The 18,677-nt window shown below is 46.4% G+C and overlaps 1 protein-coding gene across 2 annotated transcripts in view; it reads right to left on the reverse strand.

The window, feature by feature from the left end:
- Positions 1–689: 689 nt before the first annotated feature.
- Positions 690–18,677, reverse strand: part of nfkb1 (nuclear factor of kappa light polypeptide gene enhancer in B-cells 1) — a 28,363-nt gene continuing 10,375 nt past the window's right edge. For both annotated transcript variants that reach the window (XM_006797616.3, XM_035910667.2), the window contains exons 6-24: positions 10,454–10,605; positions 10,213–10,376; positions 9,969–10,127; positions 7,229–7,333; positions 6,405–6,496; positions 6,174–6,312; positions 5,653–5,784; positions 5,431–5,550; positions 4,887–5,048; positions 4,512–4,653; positions 4,309–4,423; positions 4,026–4,227; positions 3,361–3,530; positions 2,964–3,066; positions 2,651–2,799; positions 2,504–2,573; positions 2,199–2,362; positions 1,943–2,069; positions 690–1,858 (exon numbers count right to left, since the gene is read on the reverse strand). In XM_006797616.3, the coding sequence (XP_006797679.3) occupies positions 1,764–1,858; positions 1,943–2,069; positions 2,199–2,362; positions 2,504–2,573; positions 2,651–2,799; positions 2,964–3,066; positions 3,361–3,530; positions 4,026–4,227; positions 4,309–4,423; positions 4,512–4,653; positions 4,887–5,048; positions 5,431–5,550; positions 5,653–5,784; positions 6,174–6,312; positions 6,405–6,496; positions 7,229–7,333; positions 9,969–10,127; positions 10,213–10,376; positions 10,454–10,605 (2,562 nt within the window). In that variant the 3' untranslated portion in view covers positions 690–1,763. The remainder of the gene's footprint in view (positions 1,859–1,942; positions 2,070–2,198; positions 2,363–2,503; positions 2,574–2,650; positions 2,800–2,963; positions 3,067–3,360; positions 3,531–4,025; positions 4,228–4,308; positions 4,424–4,511; positions 4,654–4,886; positions 5,049–5,430; positions 5,551–5,652; positions 5,785–6,173; positions 6,313–6,404; positions 6,497–7,228; positions 7,334–9,968; positions 10,128–10,212; positions 10,377–10,453; positions 10,606–18,677) is intronic.

Here is an 18,677-nt window from a genome sequence, read left to right on the forward strand (position 1 = left end):
TTTTAAGAATTTAACTCAAGCTGAAGGACATTCAGACTTTTTCATTTCGCAGCTCAGCTTTCAGCGTTTATTTTCAACATGATGTCATGTTTTTAACCACCAGGGGGCGGTGTTTAAATGTTTACCCCAGGTCTACCGCATCGCCCTGGACTCACTGCGCCGTCTTGTGGTACAAAGTGTTTTAACTCCTTTTTGTATCTCTTCATCACAGATCAAAGATGTTTGGGACGTAAAGCCTTTGTGGTTATTTCTTCTCGTTTCACTGATATCTTCAGTGATTTTAGGAGGTTTTACCAGTTTTATAAACACCTCCATAAGTTCAATACAAGTTGTTTTTGTTCTGGTCCTTTATCTTTCCGGATGAATGATTCGTCGTCCTGCTGCAGGATGAATCTGGAATATATTCAGTATAACTGGAGGTACTGGACCTAACCATCGTCTGGTCACGCTGGGTTAGCTGATGTTAAACTTTGCATGATTATAGTTCAAAATAATCCTTTATTTCAAACTGAGCCTGTGATATACTGAGTGTTTAGCAGTCTCCAACACACACAGTCGTCATTATCAGAAACTCTTACCATGTTTTCTTTTCAACACAACATCTCAGCTTCTCTGGATAACTCCACAGCTGAGCAGGTGAGTGGAAATAAATCACAATTTGAATATTTATTTTAAAAAAAACAATCAGATTTTATTTAAAAAAAGGTTAAAAGCTCATGTTTGACTGTACAGTGCAGGGCAGGAACATAAATATCATCTGCTGGATTACAGAAACAGGAACAGCAGCTACCCACAGCTCTGGACTACCTTTCCCACAATGCCTTACATTTCGTTTCTCTGAGTTTCCCCTCAGCACTCGTGCCACAGAATAAAAACACAAAATAAAAACCAGGTTCAGTTCATGATGACGTCACGAGAGGAAAACATATCGTCATTGAAATTTTAGAGAGTAAATAATACTTTAAAAAAAAGCGCCCGGAGGAGTTTCAGATGTCGAGGGGGTCCGTGAAGAGTCTGCTCATGCTGCCCAAAGTGACCACTTTATTAGGAACACCTGTGCGAGTAAACTGTAGCTGTAAACCAACAGAAAAAATAAGATTAAGATCCTCACATCGTACAATGGCTGTGGCAGGTGGACTAAAGTTATCAACCCATGAGAGGTCAGTTTCATCGCCATTGTGGTAAACCTCTCTCTAATCTGAAGTGTCATCACAGCGCGTTTCTGCCCTCTGATTAACACCAGATGAGTAACAGATTACAGAACATCTGATCCTTTACAATCGTTTCAGTTTCGTAGCACCTTTTCTCTGCAGGCGGCTGCAGAAAGAACAAACTGTGCGAAGCGTTCAGCGGTTGAAGTGAACAGAAAACCCCCCAAATCCACAACTTTACCATCGAATCCACAGAAAACAGAGCGCGCCTCAGGAGGAGACGTCAGCTTACCAAGGCGGGGGGGGATTTTTGGTATGTTTTTCCTTTATTGGCTCCGCGGGAACAGAAGCTGCTCCCCGTCTTTGCTGGAGTGTCGTGGCCAAAAAAAACAAAACAAAACAAAAAAAAGTAAAAGTTGAGTTTGACTGTTTTCACGCGCTACAATCAAGTTTTCTTTTGACCCTTTTTTTTTTTACAAACTGGTTTAAAAAGCTCAGAGAAACTTTCAGCCCTGAACCCATCACGAGGACGAGCGTCGCACTCGGTCCAGAGCGAGTCGAGGGACGACGGGTGGATGGATGGACTCAGCTGGAGGTGGACCGATCAGATCATTACGCCGTGGAAAGCTCCACCCCACTGTCGCAGACCCCGCTGTCGATTCGAGTGTCCACTTTCAGTTCCTGAACCCGAGCGCACAGAAGCTCGCCTGCGAACACAAACGCAGCTCAGTGACTCGTGGTCATGTGACTTGGCAGTCGGTGTTGCGTGCACGTTACGTGCGCATGCTCACCACTCATTGCGCTGGTGGCCGGCGCTTCCTCGCTCTCGTGCAGCGCCTCCTCCAGGACGCTCAGCGCTCTGCACTCGCCGACTGACCTCAGAGCAGCCAGCAGCTCCCTGATCGTTCCACCGGAAACCTGCAGGCGAGACGGGAAGCAGTTTATCCACAAAATCCTCGAGGGGGCGTTTCCCAGGTTTCTGAGAACACTCAGATGCTGGAGTGTGTGTCGGAGTGTGTGAGATCGTGTGTTGTGTGTGTGCGTTACCTCGTAGCTGTCCAGCAGGGTTTTAGCGGGGGAGGGGCTCAGCCTGAAGGCCGTGTTGAGGATCCCGAGACCCAGACTGTGAGCCAGATTCTCCCAGCATCCTTCACTCTCCAGAGTGCCACACAGCGCCTGCTTCACCTCTGTGTCCAGGCTCGCCAGGTCGCCTACACACGCAAACATTTCATCAGCAAACCGATGCGCCGATGTCACGATTTTGTATTTCGTGGTTATGAAACAATGAACCACGTCTAACACGGTGGTCAATCACAGGGTAATAAAGTGTCCACGTGTGGGGAGGAGCTCACCTTGAGGAGGGACGAAGGCCGTTTGAGGTGTTTTTGGTTTGTATTCTTTGCCGTTCAGAAGATCCCAAACCTGCAAACACACACCTGCGGGTTCATTAATCTGCTTCGTGTTGTGAGGTTCACCAGAGGCTCAGAAGCTACGTGTACCTGAGGGGTTGCAGCCATGTTGAAGGGAGTTGTCCCTGGGATGTACCCTTCATCTTCTTCCTCATCTTCGCTCTCCTTTTCACAGCTCTCCTCCTCATCCTCCTCCCTGAAGAACAGTGGCTCAAAGTTCTCCTTCTGTGGGTCTGCACCTGAAAAGACCCAAACACGAACTTATTAAACATGAGATCAGGACGTCTCACAGGCTTCCTCCTCTTCAGAAAGGAAGCCGTTAGAAATGATGGGGCCTCAGGCGGATGCTAGTAAATGAGCTCCTGGTGAACAAAAGAACTCTGAGCTTAAATAAAAAATCTACCTGCAGCCATGAGGAGAGCCGTGAGCTTGACAGAGCCTCGACCCGCAGCGATGTGGAGGGGGGTGGAGCCATTAAAAGTGCAGCAGTCCACCCTGGCGTTTCCCTGATGGCAGAAACACACAAACAGCACTTCATGCAAAGGCGACTCAAAGGTGAAGTTACATCACACAAAGATTCCTCAGCACTGAGACGCCCACCGCTGGTCGTCATCTGATCCTTCATCAGTTAAAGTCAAATCAAGGAGAGAGAGAACATCAGCATCTATATGAATGTGTAACCACTTTATTAACGAGATAATAATTTGCTGCAGCTCTGATGCTGAGACAGCAAATCCTCAGCAAAGGTCTCTGCTCTGATTGGTTGTTAGCTCCCAGTCTGCCCAATAACCCAGGCGTACCTCCAGCAGCAGGCAGCCCGCCAGCGATACATTGTCAGTCTCGGTGGCGAGATGGAGGGCCGTTCGACCACAGCTGCGTTCCTGGACCTCTACATTGGCCCCGCCCTCCAGCAGTTCCCTGAGAGAAAACAGCTGGTTGACCAGAACCGCCAGGTGGATCGCACACAGACCTGCAAACATGTTTACCGGTAGGTTTTCAAATGAGATGACAGTAACGATAACGTCTGACACAGCAATACATAAAACCACACCCCCGCACTGTCTCTTTGACAAAAACAGGAATCTTACAAAAACAGTCGCTGTTACCTCGACTTTCTGATTTTACAGATTCAAGTTATCGTGCTAAAACACCAAAGTTATTTAGGGATAACTCGCAGATCGATGACACCGACCTTCATCAAACAACACGAACTCCACAAAACCCTGCTGGAGCCGCACATTTGGTGACGTTTATGGACTCGACTGTGAAGCTATTCAGGATATTTCCATTCAGTAACTCTGGGAAGTTTTCAAGGATAACAGGAAGTGTACAGTTGATCAGGCTCTCTGACGTGCCCGTGTCTTTGTCTGTCTGTTAAACCTGAAAACTCACCAAGACTCATTTCCCCTATAATACAAGAAAAATGTGTTTTTCTGTGTGTGTGTGTGTGTGTGTGTGTGTGTACCTGCTGTGTTGGTTTGGTCCAGCAGCTCTCTCAGCTCTCTGTGTTGCAGTAAAAACTGGATCATCCCTTCTCCCTCATGCTGAGCTGCCAGGTGCAGCACTGTGTTGCCGTGACGATCCGTCAGCGTTGGGTCGGCGCCAGCCAGCAGCAGCGCTTCCACTGCCTCCTTCTGCTGCGTGATAACGGCCAGGTGCAAAGGAGTCTGGGGAACAGAGGGAAGGTGCTTTAGCTCTGTGACCTGAAGCTTTCAGCTCTGTAAGGCTGGAGACGACGAGCTCCACACCTGGTACAGGCGGTTCCTCATGTTGAGCACCTCCTCTCCGGGCAGGGCAGACACCACCTGCGTCAGACTCTTCAGCGCCTCCTGCTGGTTGTGGAGAACAGCCAAATGGAGCCCGCTGAGAAGAGAAAAAGGAGGCGTCACTACACGGCCGAATAAAAACTTTTAATGTGCGCACATCTGATCATCACGATGCATTTACTGACGTGTCTCCGTTTACATCCTGCGCGGCCATCAGGGAGCGCTGTGGAGCCAGCAGGTACGCCGAGTCAGCCGTAACCGAGTACTGAAAGATGGCCTCCAGCAGTCTGTTGATCACCTGATCCAGCTGCTCCTTGGCGTCGAACTCTGAAGGAGAAAGAAAGACTTGATCGGATGTGTGGAACGCCTAAACGCTTCGTAAAAACTGAATTTATCCTGAGCTTTCTGATGCCGTCAGTGTGATCTGAGCATCTTTGAGTGGACCCGGGAGCGCCACGCAGGAAATAATCCCCCGGTGTCACCAGAAAGCAGCAGCGTCAGAGGTCTAACACCGAGGCGGGAAAAACAAACTCTTCCGCCAAATTTAGAATAACGTTTACCTCTCTCTGCTTCAGGCTCCACACTGACCCCTCCCTCCTCGCTCCTCTCCCTGACCTCCATGGCTTCGGGCCGGGCTGGAGCTCGCAGCACGGCTCCTGATGGCGAGTCGTCATCCGGGTCATTGTCGTCCCCGTCGTTGTCTGCGGCGCCGCTCTGAGAGGCTTTAAACAAACAGCGTTTGTTGTGTTTTCTCAGATGATTTTCAAGTTTTTCCACATAAATTTACAGATTTATAATCTCAGAGATGGAATTTTCTCATAAATGGAGATTTTATAATCTGTTTTTAACTAGATTGTCTTAGATGTCACCTAAATTTCACATAATATCACTAATAATATTAATGACTTCCAAAACTTTTCTTGGCTTTTATCCGAGATTACAGAGTCATGATTTATTTCTTCCTCCTATCTAGGTTAAAGGTTAAAAGGTCACGCTCCTAAATCTGTTACTTTATTTGTATTATAGATTATCATAGATTATTTCAACCTCTCCCAGTTCCTAAGTTACTTTGAGTGGCTCTACTACTTCATCGTAGCTCCTCACCGTGTTTGATCCCTCCTCCACCTCCTCCCAGACCCGCTGAGTACCCTGTGGAGAAACCTCCTCCTCCTCCACCTCCTCCTCCATAGTTGTAGGTAGTGAAGCCCTGGTATCCTGGGTATCCTGAGGGAAATCCACCCAAACACAGAGATTAATGATGACATCACATAACGTCACCCTCAGGTATGTGTTAAACCGCAGAGCAGACCAGAACACAGACTCTACCTGTGGATCCAGGTCCTCCTCCAGCAGCCGGACCTCCCCCTCCTCCTCTGTATAGACCTCCTCCTCCATGACCACTGAAGTCCTGGAAGTTGGGTAAAGTCTTCTGCCTCTTCCTCTGCACCTCCTCTTTGTCTAAAAACACACACGTCTTCACGCCATGCTAACCTCTGTGGCATCCCACATTTAAAATCGTTAATAAATCAATCAGGTGATGGATGATCAAACAGCAGGGGGCAGTGTTGGGACACAGATAGTAAAAACATTAATATAAATATTGAAATTTTCCACTGCTATTTATTAATGTTTCCAGCTGATTTGCTTGTAATCGTTCCAGTGTTTTTTTTAATAATTTGGAGTTTTATTCATTTTCTTTTTGTTGAAAGTAAAAGTAAAATCAGGCTGTGGGGGAAGAAGAAGAGATAAAGGCCTGAGAGGAGTATTAGGGACCTGCAGGTAACGCATTACCTGAGTTGACTCATTTCTGGCCAACTCCAGAGGAAGAGCGGGGTCATGTGACCTACCTAAGATCTGGGGGTGGTAGGTGAAGGGTTTAGGCTCGCTGGTCTCGTTGTCAGACTTCCTCTTCAGCTGGACGAACACAGACGTCGGTTTCTGCAGGTTCTGGTCTCGATACTTCGGCGTCTTAAATACAATGGCGAACTGTCGGTGCAGTAACGGGCACGGTTAATGACACTCCCAACACCTGCAGTTCAAAGTAGCAGCTCCGAATGCAGGAATGCTCGAATGCTCACCTGTCTGTGAACGTCTGTGGGGGAGAAGTCTCCCAGAGCCTCCCAGGTGAGACCCGAGTCATCCTCCTCATAGAACCGAACCTGGATGTCATCTGCAAACACAAACATCAGGTCACCATGGTTTCATAGTTCGCTTTCAGGCCTTGGGAGCATCTCTAGCTCTGATGCACTGCATAAAGATCGACCTTTGTTCACGTGGCTTAAAATCAGCTCTCAGGGGTAATCCTGGTTTTCACCTTTTGTGCAGTGTACGTCATGGAGAATCATCAACATAACGAGATCCGGACCAGACTACTGATAATTAATAACATTGCCCCGCTGCTGGAGGCCAGACCACCGTGATCTCAGAGCACATCGGTTCTCTCAGAGAAACCTTGGAAGCGGAGCGGGCGGCAGCCCGAATCCAACTCTTCCTCCTGTGGGATTTGTACGTTGGAGGGGAATTCCCTGAAGCAGGACTTCCTCCAACAACACTGACACAGCTTCAACCAGGAAAAACTGCTCAGATTCACCTCACTTACACTCAACTGCACGGAAACGTCATCAAATAAAGTTCAGTGAAAAAGAAAAAAAAATCACTACTTGAGAGACTTTTTAGCAGCCCTTAAAATAACCTGCATGCATGTTTGCTCCGAGATGCTTTAAAAACCAGAACCAGCCTTCCAAACAGCCCTGCTCATTTCCAGCTGTTTACTGCAGCAGCTCTGCATGCCGTGTTTTAGCTCCTCCCCCTTTGTGCTTCTTCTGCGTCCATGTTTAATATGAGCGTCCCGCACCCGACCTTATATGTGTCAAACAGAAAACAGAAAACAGGAAAAGCTCACCTTTCTGGACTTTGTCGCAGAGCAGGTAGACCTCCTCTCCTCCGGTCACGCAGCCGGCGGTCCGATCCATCCTCACAATCTTCAGGTTGGAGGCGTTCGGAGCCTCTGAGGGCGAAAAGAGAAACAGCTGCTGTCAGAGATCTACCTACCCGAGGCTTCCTCAAGAGCTACGCATCTTCAAAGGGGAGTTTTTTTATTTGCACCATCACTCTAAGGTAAAGTAACCACACTTTTACATCACTCAAAGGTTTGTGTTCGAGATCAGGGCCAGAAAAGGCACCATGAAGGGTTTTAAGTGTAATTGTAAAACAAAGTTACGGGGGCTGTGAACGGGTTCCTGTCTGTGCTGGACAGGCTGAGGTCTTCAAACCACAGCACACTGTAAGATCAAATAGAGGCACTGAGCACGTGTCCACAGATGCTAAAATAGATCACAGACGCGCCGCTTCCCTTAGACAAAGTCAACAGGAAGTTGTGAAGTTTGCAGTCACCGTCAGGACAGGGCCTGGTAGTTTAGGTACGTCCATGACTGTGGACAGGTTTGCAAGAGGAGAGGACAGGACAGGACAGCAGGACTCATACAGAACGCAGGAAGTGGAAACTGGATGAAAAGGAGCTGAGGTGGAGGTGGGTTTCAAAGCAGCTTGCAGATGCACAGCAAACGCTGGCACGCTGTAGCATATTAAACAGGTGATCCACTCCTGCTCACTACTATTACACTGAAGCTGGCCTGAACCCTGAACGCTGCGGGTCTACTGCAACTGGTAAAGGAAAGTCTAGCAATTAAAAAAATGATAAGTCCAAAAACCAAAAGTAAAAGCGTGAAAGAAGAGAAAGAGAGAAAGCAAGAAGAGAAAAGTGTGTGAAATGTTTCCTGCCGGTAAAATGAAAGTGCAGAGCGGGGCTGAAACGATGAACTCGGAGTCGAGTTCAGTCCTCTGAGAGGAAGCGCAGCACAGAGAGCGAAGCAGCTTCAGCAGGAAGAGGGAAACGAAACCGAGCGGCCTGACGAGACGCAAGCGCCGATCTTCAGTCCAGAGCGATCCTCCGATTCCGACCAGTCGCTTTATTCAGCTGTTTCTCTACATTTAACATTTTCAAACCACAAATCCAACACATATAAATGACAAACTTCATAAACTTTCAACACTTCAGACCGAAACATGAGGCCTGGAGCTGAGGCTCAGTATGTAGGAACCAATGATCCATCGAATCTACGGTCCAACACCAAACTTCACACATGATCATCTCTCAGCGCAGACCAAGACTCAAAGCTTCACTTTAAAAACCGTTTTCATTTTTCTTAAAACTGATCGGAGCAAACTGAAGTGGGCGTGGAGTCCGTGTGCAGCTCGGTGTGCACATCTAACACGTTTCTCTGTGGGCTTTAATTCAATCTGTCGGTGACACCTGCAGGTGTGTGCTACGACCGGTTGAAGGGTTGTTCACTGGGGCGACTGTGGCTCAGGGGGTTGGGAAGCGTATCTGTAACCGGAAGGTTCGATCCTCGGGCTCTCTGTCCTGGTCGTTGTGTCCTTGGGCAAGACACTTTACCCTACCGCCTACTGGTGTTGGCCAGAGGGGCCGATGGCGCGATATGGCAGCCTTGCTTCTGTCAGTCTGCCCCAGGGCAGCTGTGGCTACAACCGTAGCTTGCCTCCACCAGTGTGTGAATGTGAGTGAGAGTGAATGAATAGTGGCATTGTAAAGCGCTTTGGGTGCCTTGAAAAGCGCTATATAAATCCAATCCATTATTATTATTATTACACACGGTCAGGTTACAATGACAAGATTAGAGCTGATGAAAGGAAAGGGGAAAGTTTTGAGGACAAGCTCCAAATAATGGATTCATTTTTTTTTAGTTTTGGCTTTTATGGACAGGAGAGCAAGGACTCAACCAGGTGGTCTACACCTGTGCCCCAAAGAGCACTAATTTATGAGCAGCTTTATCATTTCAATAATCAACACAACCTTATTAGCATTAGCATTAGCAATAACTTAGCAGGTAAGTCTGATGTTTGTACAGCCGAAATGTGGAACAGCTGACCTGCAGGATTTGCAGAACTTGGAGGAGCATTATGACCAAACCTCACTCTTTTTTTATTGCATGCCTGGTGAGGCTGCAGGCCTTTATTAAAGTCAAAGGAAAGAATTTTGTGGGGAACCAACTGCATTACATCCAGCTTGTTTCAGATCTGTCAGATTCGCAATAATCACCGGTCATTCAGTCGGACATTTCAGTAATGTGAAACAGATCCAATACTAAAGGGAAGTACAGGAAATGGCAGCAAACTGCCTCTGCAAACCTTAATAATCTTCATCTCCTCATCTTTAAGTACACGTGCAAAAAGTCCCGCCACACAAACCGTTTCTCTGGTTTGTGTGGCGGGCTCTTCAATAAATCTCCGTTGTAGCATTACACAGACTGTCACTACCTCAGGGACAAAGTGCAGCAACCAGAATCTTATCTCGCACATCTGTAAAGTTTGCTCAGGTTTTAGGTCGAGCTGCAGGTGGAAAAAATGAGACTGAGAGCGACACCGCGAGCGAGCACAAAATGGGACTGAAGCGAAAACGAAACATCTTTCATGTGGTTCAAAGACTCAGGCGGTACCTTCAAAGCAGATCTCACGAGATAAAAACAGTCAAAGTTACACTTTCCTCCGAGCCCTAAACGCATCGTGGACAGACCTGCAAACCTTCCTGCTGGAGGGAGAAGATTAGAAATGCCTGGACTCACTGCTGTCGTAGATCGGCTCGGACACCACGGGCTCGAGCCGCCTGGAGAAGCCGCCGTCGCTGTCGGGGAGGAACGCCGTGAACATGAGCCGAACCACGCTGAGGTCCATCTCTTTGGCCTGAGAAGAGGCAGCAGTTCTGATCACACTGAGGTGGTGCTCTGAAGACAGAGAGAGGAGGGCGAGAGTCAACAATGAAACAGATAAAACATCCCGAATTTAAACTTTGTTATGTGTCTCACTCACCTGTGATTTCTCGGGGGACTCTGACCTCCCCCTGAACACTGTCGATGTCGGGGTGGATGGAGACCCCGCAGTTGTATCCCAGCTTAAAGGCCTCGATCATCCGCTCCTCCAGAGTCTTTGCCACGTTCTTCTTCGTCACGTGGAGGATCCCCAGGTTCGGGAAACTATGAGAAATAAACTGAGCGTCACATACGATCGTTTTACGGGCTTCACTGCGTGTGTGTGTGAGAGAGATGCAGACCTGATGGTGGAGTCTTTGGACTGCAGGTCAGCGATGCAGATTCCTTTATCGCACTGTTTTCCCACCAGACTGTGAGCGTGCAGGTGAGGGACGGCGGTCAGCGCCGTCACCAGCTGGACCACCACCCGGGCCTGACCCTGGTAGTTACAGATCTGAAACACACGCACAGATAACCACCATAAATATCTGCAACTTTACTCCAAGACTCACAGTGTTAAGACTAAACCAGGCTCACTATAACCTGCTGTGAGCATCAGTGCGATGGATCTACGACAGTCTGAACTGCAGCAGATTAATGTCTGTGAGGCAGAGCAGCAGACACCACTGATGGGACCCTGGATGATCTGATCTCCATAATCCACTGGAGAAAACTTCAAAAAGTGCATTATGGGTAAACTTTCCAGGCTCATATCAGCACGTGGGATCAGCTGATGAACCTACAATTCAATCCCAGACTCGCCTTCCAGCTCTGATATTCTAATATTCTTATAAATCACATCTGAATGTGGCTCCTGGCTGTGAAATGGAGAAATGATGCCAATCAGATCAAGTTTAGGAGTTTTTCTGAATCCTGCAAAGTTCTGGATCACAGAGGGAACTTCATCTGTCATCTGTCGCTGATGCATGAAAATAATCTTTGCCATGTTTTGGTCTTCGAATCAGGAGACCAGCTTATCGCCAACACACTCAGTCTGAGAGGAAATGCGCTTCTGCTGAACCTTAAACAGTGACTGTGCTGAAGGACGCTCGGTGTGGATTGTTAGAGTCTGTCAAATGAGGGAGAGGTCAGACTGGATGGATGTGGTTTCAGAGAAGTCATTCAGAGATCCAGAGATGACTCACGGTGACAGATTCAGGGCATTTTGGATTTTTCTGCCCTCGGCGCTTCTCTGCTGCGGTTCAGAAAAAACTTTCTCCTGGTACGGATGACTCACGATACCAGCCAAACGTCAGCGGACGCAGTTTCACGCCGCTTCACCTACTTTTTAACGGATCTCGCAAAGACGTGTTTTCATCCCCTGTCCGGACATCAGACAGAAACATGAAAGCACGCTGATCTCTATCAGGTGATTACATTAAACAGATTCTGTAAAATAAAAACAAATCTGAAGCTTATGCGTTTCAGCTGTGAAACACACAGGTGTTCATTAATGCCTCATTTATACCTATATTTATACCGAAGAGACGAGGTTAGAGAAATATAACTGAAGTTTTCCCTGAAGTAAAACCTGCATTTCTTCTAAAGTCCAATTCAGACTGCAAAAGTGAGTCAGTCCCAACTGTATGGGGGGACACAGCCTTCCAATTATTTCACAGCTTTTCAAGGAAACCTGCAATAACCATATTTCCAGTGAAATTTAAAAAAAAAAAACCCTGCACACTTTTAACGAGTGTGCATCCTTCTGTTCCAAAGAGCTGCTGCACCAAATTCAACAGCAACATAGTAACTTATAGAAACCTATAGACACGTGTGAAGGCATCGCACTGCCAGCTGGAGCTGATCGATACCTGAGAATACTGCCGAGTCATTAGAGGCGTGGCTGAAAGCTCGTTCAGTCTGAGCACACACATCAGTGGAGATTTCGTACAGTGTGAAAGCAGCTAAACTTTGAATGAGCTACGAAACATTTTATCTCTGATAAAAAAAACTCTATCTGTGATCAGGTCAGGAACCGCGGATCCTTCTCAAAGTCACATTTAAGACATTCAAGCCTGAATCCAGATAACTGTTCCTGTTCCGGAACTACAAAAACTGAGAGTGCATTTCTTAATCTGCCAAACCAAAACCAAACAATCTGTAAGATTCCTTCAGAGGAAGTAAAACTTCAACTTGTAGCTTTTTCTCTCGTTATGATTTCCTTCACATTGTCGTTGAGGTTTCTCCACGCCCTAAATTAAAAGTTATCTCTCTATCTAATTGCACTCTGAGGTAAACTGAGTTTGCGGAAAGGAAATCTGTTCCCGTTTCTACCGTGCACACACGTGTGCATGTACAAATGATGTTGCTGCAGACATTTGCCTGCAGGAACGTTGCAGCAGTAAATAAACACGAGCCCACTTCCTCTTCCCGGTGCTGTGGGCCGCTCGAAGCGCTCTGGCAGACAAACCCAGTTCCTAGAAACACAGCGAGCATTGCTGTCTGATGGTTTCCTGGTTCAAACACGCTCACACTAACTACCTGAGGTCTCTGATGTTCCCAGCACGGTGAAGCAGCCAAGTGGAGTTTGCAGAGAAGCGCTCAGTGATCAGCCTTCACTGCTCCCGATGAAGCTAAACTGCAGAGAGGAGGGCAGTATGTGCAATGCCAATTCCCATAATGAAACCTGAGCACTCATGTTTATGTAAGCACTGATTTTTACATTTAAGCATCTAATGATGGACAATCTGCTCTCTCTTATTTTGAAAGGTCAGCTGATACAACCAGTTAAACAGTTTCAGCTGCCTCCTGGGTTGTTGCAGGGCTGGGTCCAGTCCCCTTTGGAGGACCAAATATTAAACACAGGACCTACATTCCTGGTGACCCCATATTGGACCACACTGAGACAAAGGGCTTGGTTATTTTACATATTAAATGTCATTGGGAGCGCTTGATTTCACTCATTGGAGCAGGCGTATTAGGAGGAGTTGGTTTGATTTAGTTTAACTTCTGTCTCTTGTGAAGGTCGAGATTTAAGCTTGTGAATGCCGGGGGAAGAGATAATTTGTTATTATGTACTCACCTGAAACCTCATCTCCTCTAATTGAGTCTTTTATAAATAGAAATTCCAAATAAATATAGGGGTGGAGCATCTTTAACAAGTGTAAATGTTCTGCATCTCTGGCAGTAAAAGGCCCTCACTATGCGCCTGTTTACTGTGGATGGCACCATTTTTATTCATCATCCTGCTGCCGTAACAGAATTTTCCTCAGTATCTATCCATCTGGCATCTGTCAATCAACGTAGCCACGCCCCAACTCACCCACTCAATTCAATTTGATTTTATTTATACAGCGCCAAATCACAACAACAGTCGCCTCAAGGGGCTTTATGTTGTAAGGTAGACCCTACAATAATACATACAGAGAAAAACCCAACAAACATATGACCCCCTATGAGCAAGCACTTTGGCGGCAGTGGGAAGGAAAAACTCCCTTTTAACAGGAAGAAACCTCCTGCAGAACCAGGTTCAGAGAGGGGCGGGGCCATCTGCTGCGACTGGTTGGGATGAGAGAATCGTGATGAAGAAGGAACCTATCCACAGAGACCAAACCAAGCTGCTCTGTGGGGAATGTTCGAACACTTCCACACCAGCTTTAGCTTTCAGCTCTGGAGGTTTGTCCTCGATAAATATGAAAGACTCTCAGTCCCCATAAAGAAGCAGAAAAGTCAAGTGAGCAGACGTATAACGTCTGATAACCGATGAAAGTGAAGCTCGGGATTAATCTACATCACCACAAATATGAAATGTCATGAACCAACAGGCTGTGGAAAATTCAAAGTGGTGCCTCCGAGTGTAAAATGACGACAGTAATTTAAATCCAACGACCGAATGTGTTTTTGTTTCGGTCTCTCTGTACCTGATGAGTTTTACCCGCTGAGGCAGCCTGTAGTCTGTGCAGCAGCGCTGTGCGACCACGAGCGAACAACAAAGGGTTAAATATGTCAGTATTTCTGGGCCAGAGTGGGCGCGAACGCAGATATTACACCTCTGGATGCAGAGCTTTCATCTGCGAGCTGAAACTCGGCACCTTTCCTGTTTGTGACGCAACTCCACTTCCTTGTAATTACATGTGGGTGTCAAGGAGAGGAAATTCCCAACAGACATGAAACACAGCAGAGGTGTGTTTGTGTGTGTGTGGTTTGCAGAGAGCTCTCGGACAGGTCCGGGCCAGCAGAAGATTTTGCTGAAACTTCATCTGATGTCAGAAAACTAAAGCGCTCGGAGCACAGATCCGATCCGTGCAGGAGCTCCGAGTGTTTATCGGAGTCTCGAGGAATATTGTGAGGAAAAGCAGCTGTGGGATGAAGTCTGCGTGCAGCTACTGGGGATGTTTGTTTTACGGTAATGATGCCAAAGTTGGTTCAGACACTTAGTAAATCCAAACATTCACCAAGTTGTCCCGGCGTGTGCGCTGTGGCCGGGCTGAGGCAGCGGGGAGGGAAATAAAGGGAGTTTTCTGATCTGAATAAATAAACTTTCTGAATGAGTTTGCATTTTGCACTCACCGTTTCTACAAGTTTGATTCGCCTGAAATAAGGCCTGTGGTTAACACGCGCTCAGACATTTTCCTGTTTTCTTCTCCAACGTGAAACACATCCGTGAGCGCTCCACATTCATCACACACTGCAGGCCGCTAATATTTCTATCACAGTGTTTTTTATTCCAGTGGATTTCATGCATCGAGCATAAATAAAATGCATAAAACACTTTAATGTTGGTATTAAGGAATAAACCGGCCGTTTCCTCACTTTTTGTTGCAGCTGTTTTTGATTAAACTCAACATCTGGCTTCATGAAGCTGCAGCTTCAAATCTGGTTTTATTCTTCAAAACTTTGTGGCATGGATGATCCTGTGCCAGGTAAAGCACCTGTCAGCCTCGATGATTGACTCAGTGAGTCGATCACTCGCTGCTATCAGATCCTCTTGAATAAAACTTGATGTTCATGAAAGCAGGAATGACTCAGGGCACATGGATTTACCTCGTTCCACTATTAACACCATCATCAGTCACAAAAATAATTTGTGGCTTAAGCTGCTTGAGTAGATCTCTCCTAAGTCTGCTCGAGTTTAAAAAAAACCTTTAAAGTCTTAAAGGTGTATAATGTTCATCACTGGGAGAACCTTAAAGGGAAATTCCAATTTTATCCAGAAAACTTCCTTAGAAATATTAAAGAAACTACAGGCATGAAAAGTCAGTCGTTTAGAAAAACAAAAACTCTTGTGGAAACTTCAGGGGAACTTCACGAGCACACATTAGAGCAGAGTACGTACACAGAGCATGACACCACGGGACGCAGGCAGTGAAGGTGACAGATGCCTTATCAATTTAAAAAAAACAGAGAGACGGAGCGGGTGAGTCGAGTGAGTCAGACTAGTCATCGTCCCACTGGTCCTGCCAGAGCTGGAGGGGTTTTCCCACTCTGCAGCCTCAACATGCAAACTCACCATCATCAACATCTCTCTAACACGACCCACAGATCAAACACGGCGAGTGGGAGGAACACTTCCTCATTTGTGTCAGTGACTTCATCTCATTCATGCCTACCGTACACCCAGCTGATGCATATGAGCCCATGTTGTCCTTACGTTACGGCGCTCGGTGTACCACTGGTCTGCCCGGGAGCGCTCCGATCTCACCGGCAGTCACCTTCTGTTCTTTTTAAATGCTTCTTCTCCACACGTAGCATAACATGACGAACTGAGCATCAGCCAACGCTGAAGCAACAAAAGCTGCAGCTCCTCCAAAGATCCCTCGACTTTAAAACAGAGTCAAAAACCATCGGCTGCTGCGATGACGGCAGAAAAGGTGTTTTGACAACATCAAGTTTACGAGACTGCGTGAATCACTGCCGCACAGTAACCACGACTTAGGAAGAAGGAGAAGAAGAAGAAGACGACCAAGAAAGACAAGAGTAAGAAGACAATCTTGGGCTTTAGATCAAAAAGATTAAGAAAAAAAAGAAGAAGAAGAAGACAACCAGGAAGGAAAAGATCAAGCTTCAAAAAAACCAATATGGCGGAAGTCAAAATGCCAGGCGTTAAACCAGCGTTTCCCAAACCAGGAGGTTCTGTCAAAGTTCTACGTCCGTCTTTTGTATGTACTCAGTTAAAGGGCAGAGAGCAAAGCGTGACTGAAATAAACTTCTTTTAGCCCATTGTGTCCAAAAATGAATCATTTTTATTCAGATTCAGATTCTACATCAAGAAAAAACGTGTCCTTCTCAGCTCGTACGCAACTGTTTTGACTACGTACAGAAAACAAATGAGCTCATATGATTTTTTTTTATAACGAACACTTCCTGTTCTGACCTGTGTCTGAAAGTCTGGATCTCTTTAATCAGCTTTCATATAGTTTTAATGTCAGCGAGACAAAGACAGAAGCAGGAATCTGGGGATTTCCCATGTTTTCTGGTTTGGTCGGAACATGTGGGAGCTTCAGACTCCAAACTAAACATCAACAGAAACAACACGGCAGGAAACTCGAGCTCGTGTGCTTGTGTCAGTCTCATACAGAGCGCGGGGTGGAAACAAGAGCGCCCCGGCTTCTAAAGCCAGCGACGGTCACCTCCGACCAAAACCACAGTGAAACAAAACCACCCTTCGGCAGACAATAGTAAACACCAGCCTCTCCCCTGCTCACGAGAAAAGACCGTGCAGCTTTGTAACGCCGCTGAAACGACGACTTCACGCAACTCGTTTTGACCTGTTCAAGCAGACGCAGCGACGCACTGTTTAACAGCTGGTTCCTAAATCACAAGTAAGCAGGGGCAAACCCTGCACACTTCCTTTAAATGTGATTTATGCAACTTTTCTCTTCTCTTTTTTTTACATGCTTTAAATACTCAATGCATTATTGCCCACATGTACGCAGATAGTAAACGAGACCTTTCCTCCACTGAGGACTCAAATATCCAAATCACAGGATTCTTAAGATGACTCCCAAGAGAGGTTTAAGTCTATGATATTGTTACGACACATTCATAACACAACATTTTTGTGATTTTAAAGTCGTTACAAGTTAATGCAACCCTTTAAGACAAGGATGTCAGACTCGTTTCACATCGTGGGCCACATGCTGCCCACTTTGACCTTAAGTAGGGCAGACCGGTGAAACTCCCCTTCATGTCAGCATGAAAACGTTTAACCACACACTGAGTCGTCATACAAGAAAAAACAAACACTATTCAGATTACGTTAGACAGATTAAGTAGATACTTTAGTCATCCCCAGGAATCCACAAACATCCTAGGTATGCAGTAAATATTCATTAAAAATTGAAAAGTAAAAATACTGGACGTGTCCTCCCACGGTGGAGGTGCCGGTGCTTCCACTCACGTTTCCAGGCTAAAGCACGATAGGATTGTCGAGAATATCCCCTTTGAGGCCCGGGTTGTTGTAGCACACAAATCTGCACAGTTGTTATAGTCAGTGGGAAATTGTGCAACACTTTGGTCGCTCTAGTAAATGTTTATGCTCCGAACAGAGATGACGAGACTCTCTTCAAACCTGCCTTAAATAAGTACTCTCTCATCCCGGGGGATGATTTTAATTGTTGGTTAGACCCAGTTCTGGCGTCCTGCAGGTTTTAGATGCGTCCTTGATCCACCACAGCTTATTTAAATGGCTAAATTACCTCCTCAACACTTCTTGAAGTTCTCCAGAGGCCTGGTGATGAACTAATCCTTTGATTCAGCTCTCGAGGCCTGGAGTTGGCAAATCTGCATCAGTCATTCAAGCCTTTGTATCTGAATATGGATTGTGTGACGCGTGGCGTCCTTCACATCCTACCAAGAGAGACCTCTCACACGTGTACCACACGTATTGGAGAATCGTTTACGCTGTCACTGACACTTAATGCCTGCAGCAGGTCCACTCCTGTGCCAATCACACCCACCTACAACGGGATTTCGACTCAACCCTTCTGTATAATGACAGAAGATGAGGCTTTTGCTTTGCTACTAACTCCTCCCCAGAGACTTCCAGCCTTGTTGTATGGGATGCCTTTAAGGCCAAATTACTACTTATTCAGCAAAAACAAGCCGCTCATGAATGAAATAGGTTAATGCAACAAGTTAAGGAGGCCGATGAGCAGTCTGCTCTTAAACAGACCATTTTTAAAAAGCATGTTGAACTCAAAACGAGGCTTGACCTACTTACAACCTACTCAACTGAACGGCGACAAACCTGATAGATAACTGCCAAGTCTTCTTAAGGTATCTAGGGCCAGGTATTCTTAAACTTTCACGGCTCATGAAAAAGTGAATCATGTATTCAGGAACATCCTGATGCATGCTCAATCATCCAGGTAAGTAAATCATCTGGACGTCCAGATGAACAGAACCAACTTTTGGCGATGTATTAAAGGACTTTTACTCAGAGCTCTACACCTCAGGATCACAAACCAACTGCAACACAATTAATGACTTTCTAGCCAAACTTAACATTCCTGAAATTCCACCAGAACTTAAAGCAGGGTTGCATGAACCCATGTATCAGCTGGAAGTGTCCTCAGCCATAGCTTT

Source organism: Neolamprologus brichardi, chromosome 2, assembly GCF_056152115.1.
Source record: "Neolamprologus brichardi isolate AB-2024 chromosome 2, ASM5615211v1, whole genome shotgun sequence".
In the NCBI taxonomy this organism is placed as follows: domain Eukaryota; kingdom Metazoa; phylum Chordata; class Actinopteri; order Cichliformes; family Cichlidae; genus Neolamprologus; species Neolamprologus brichardi.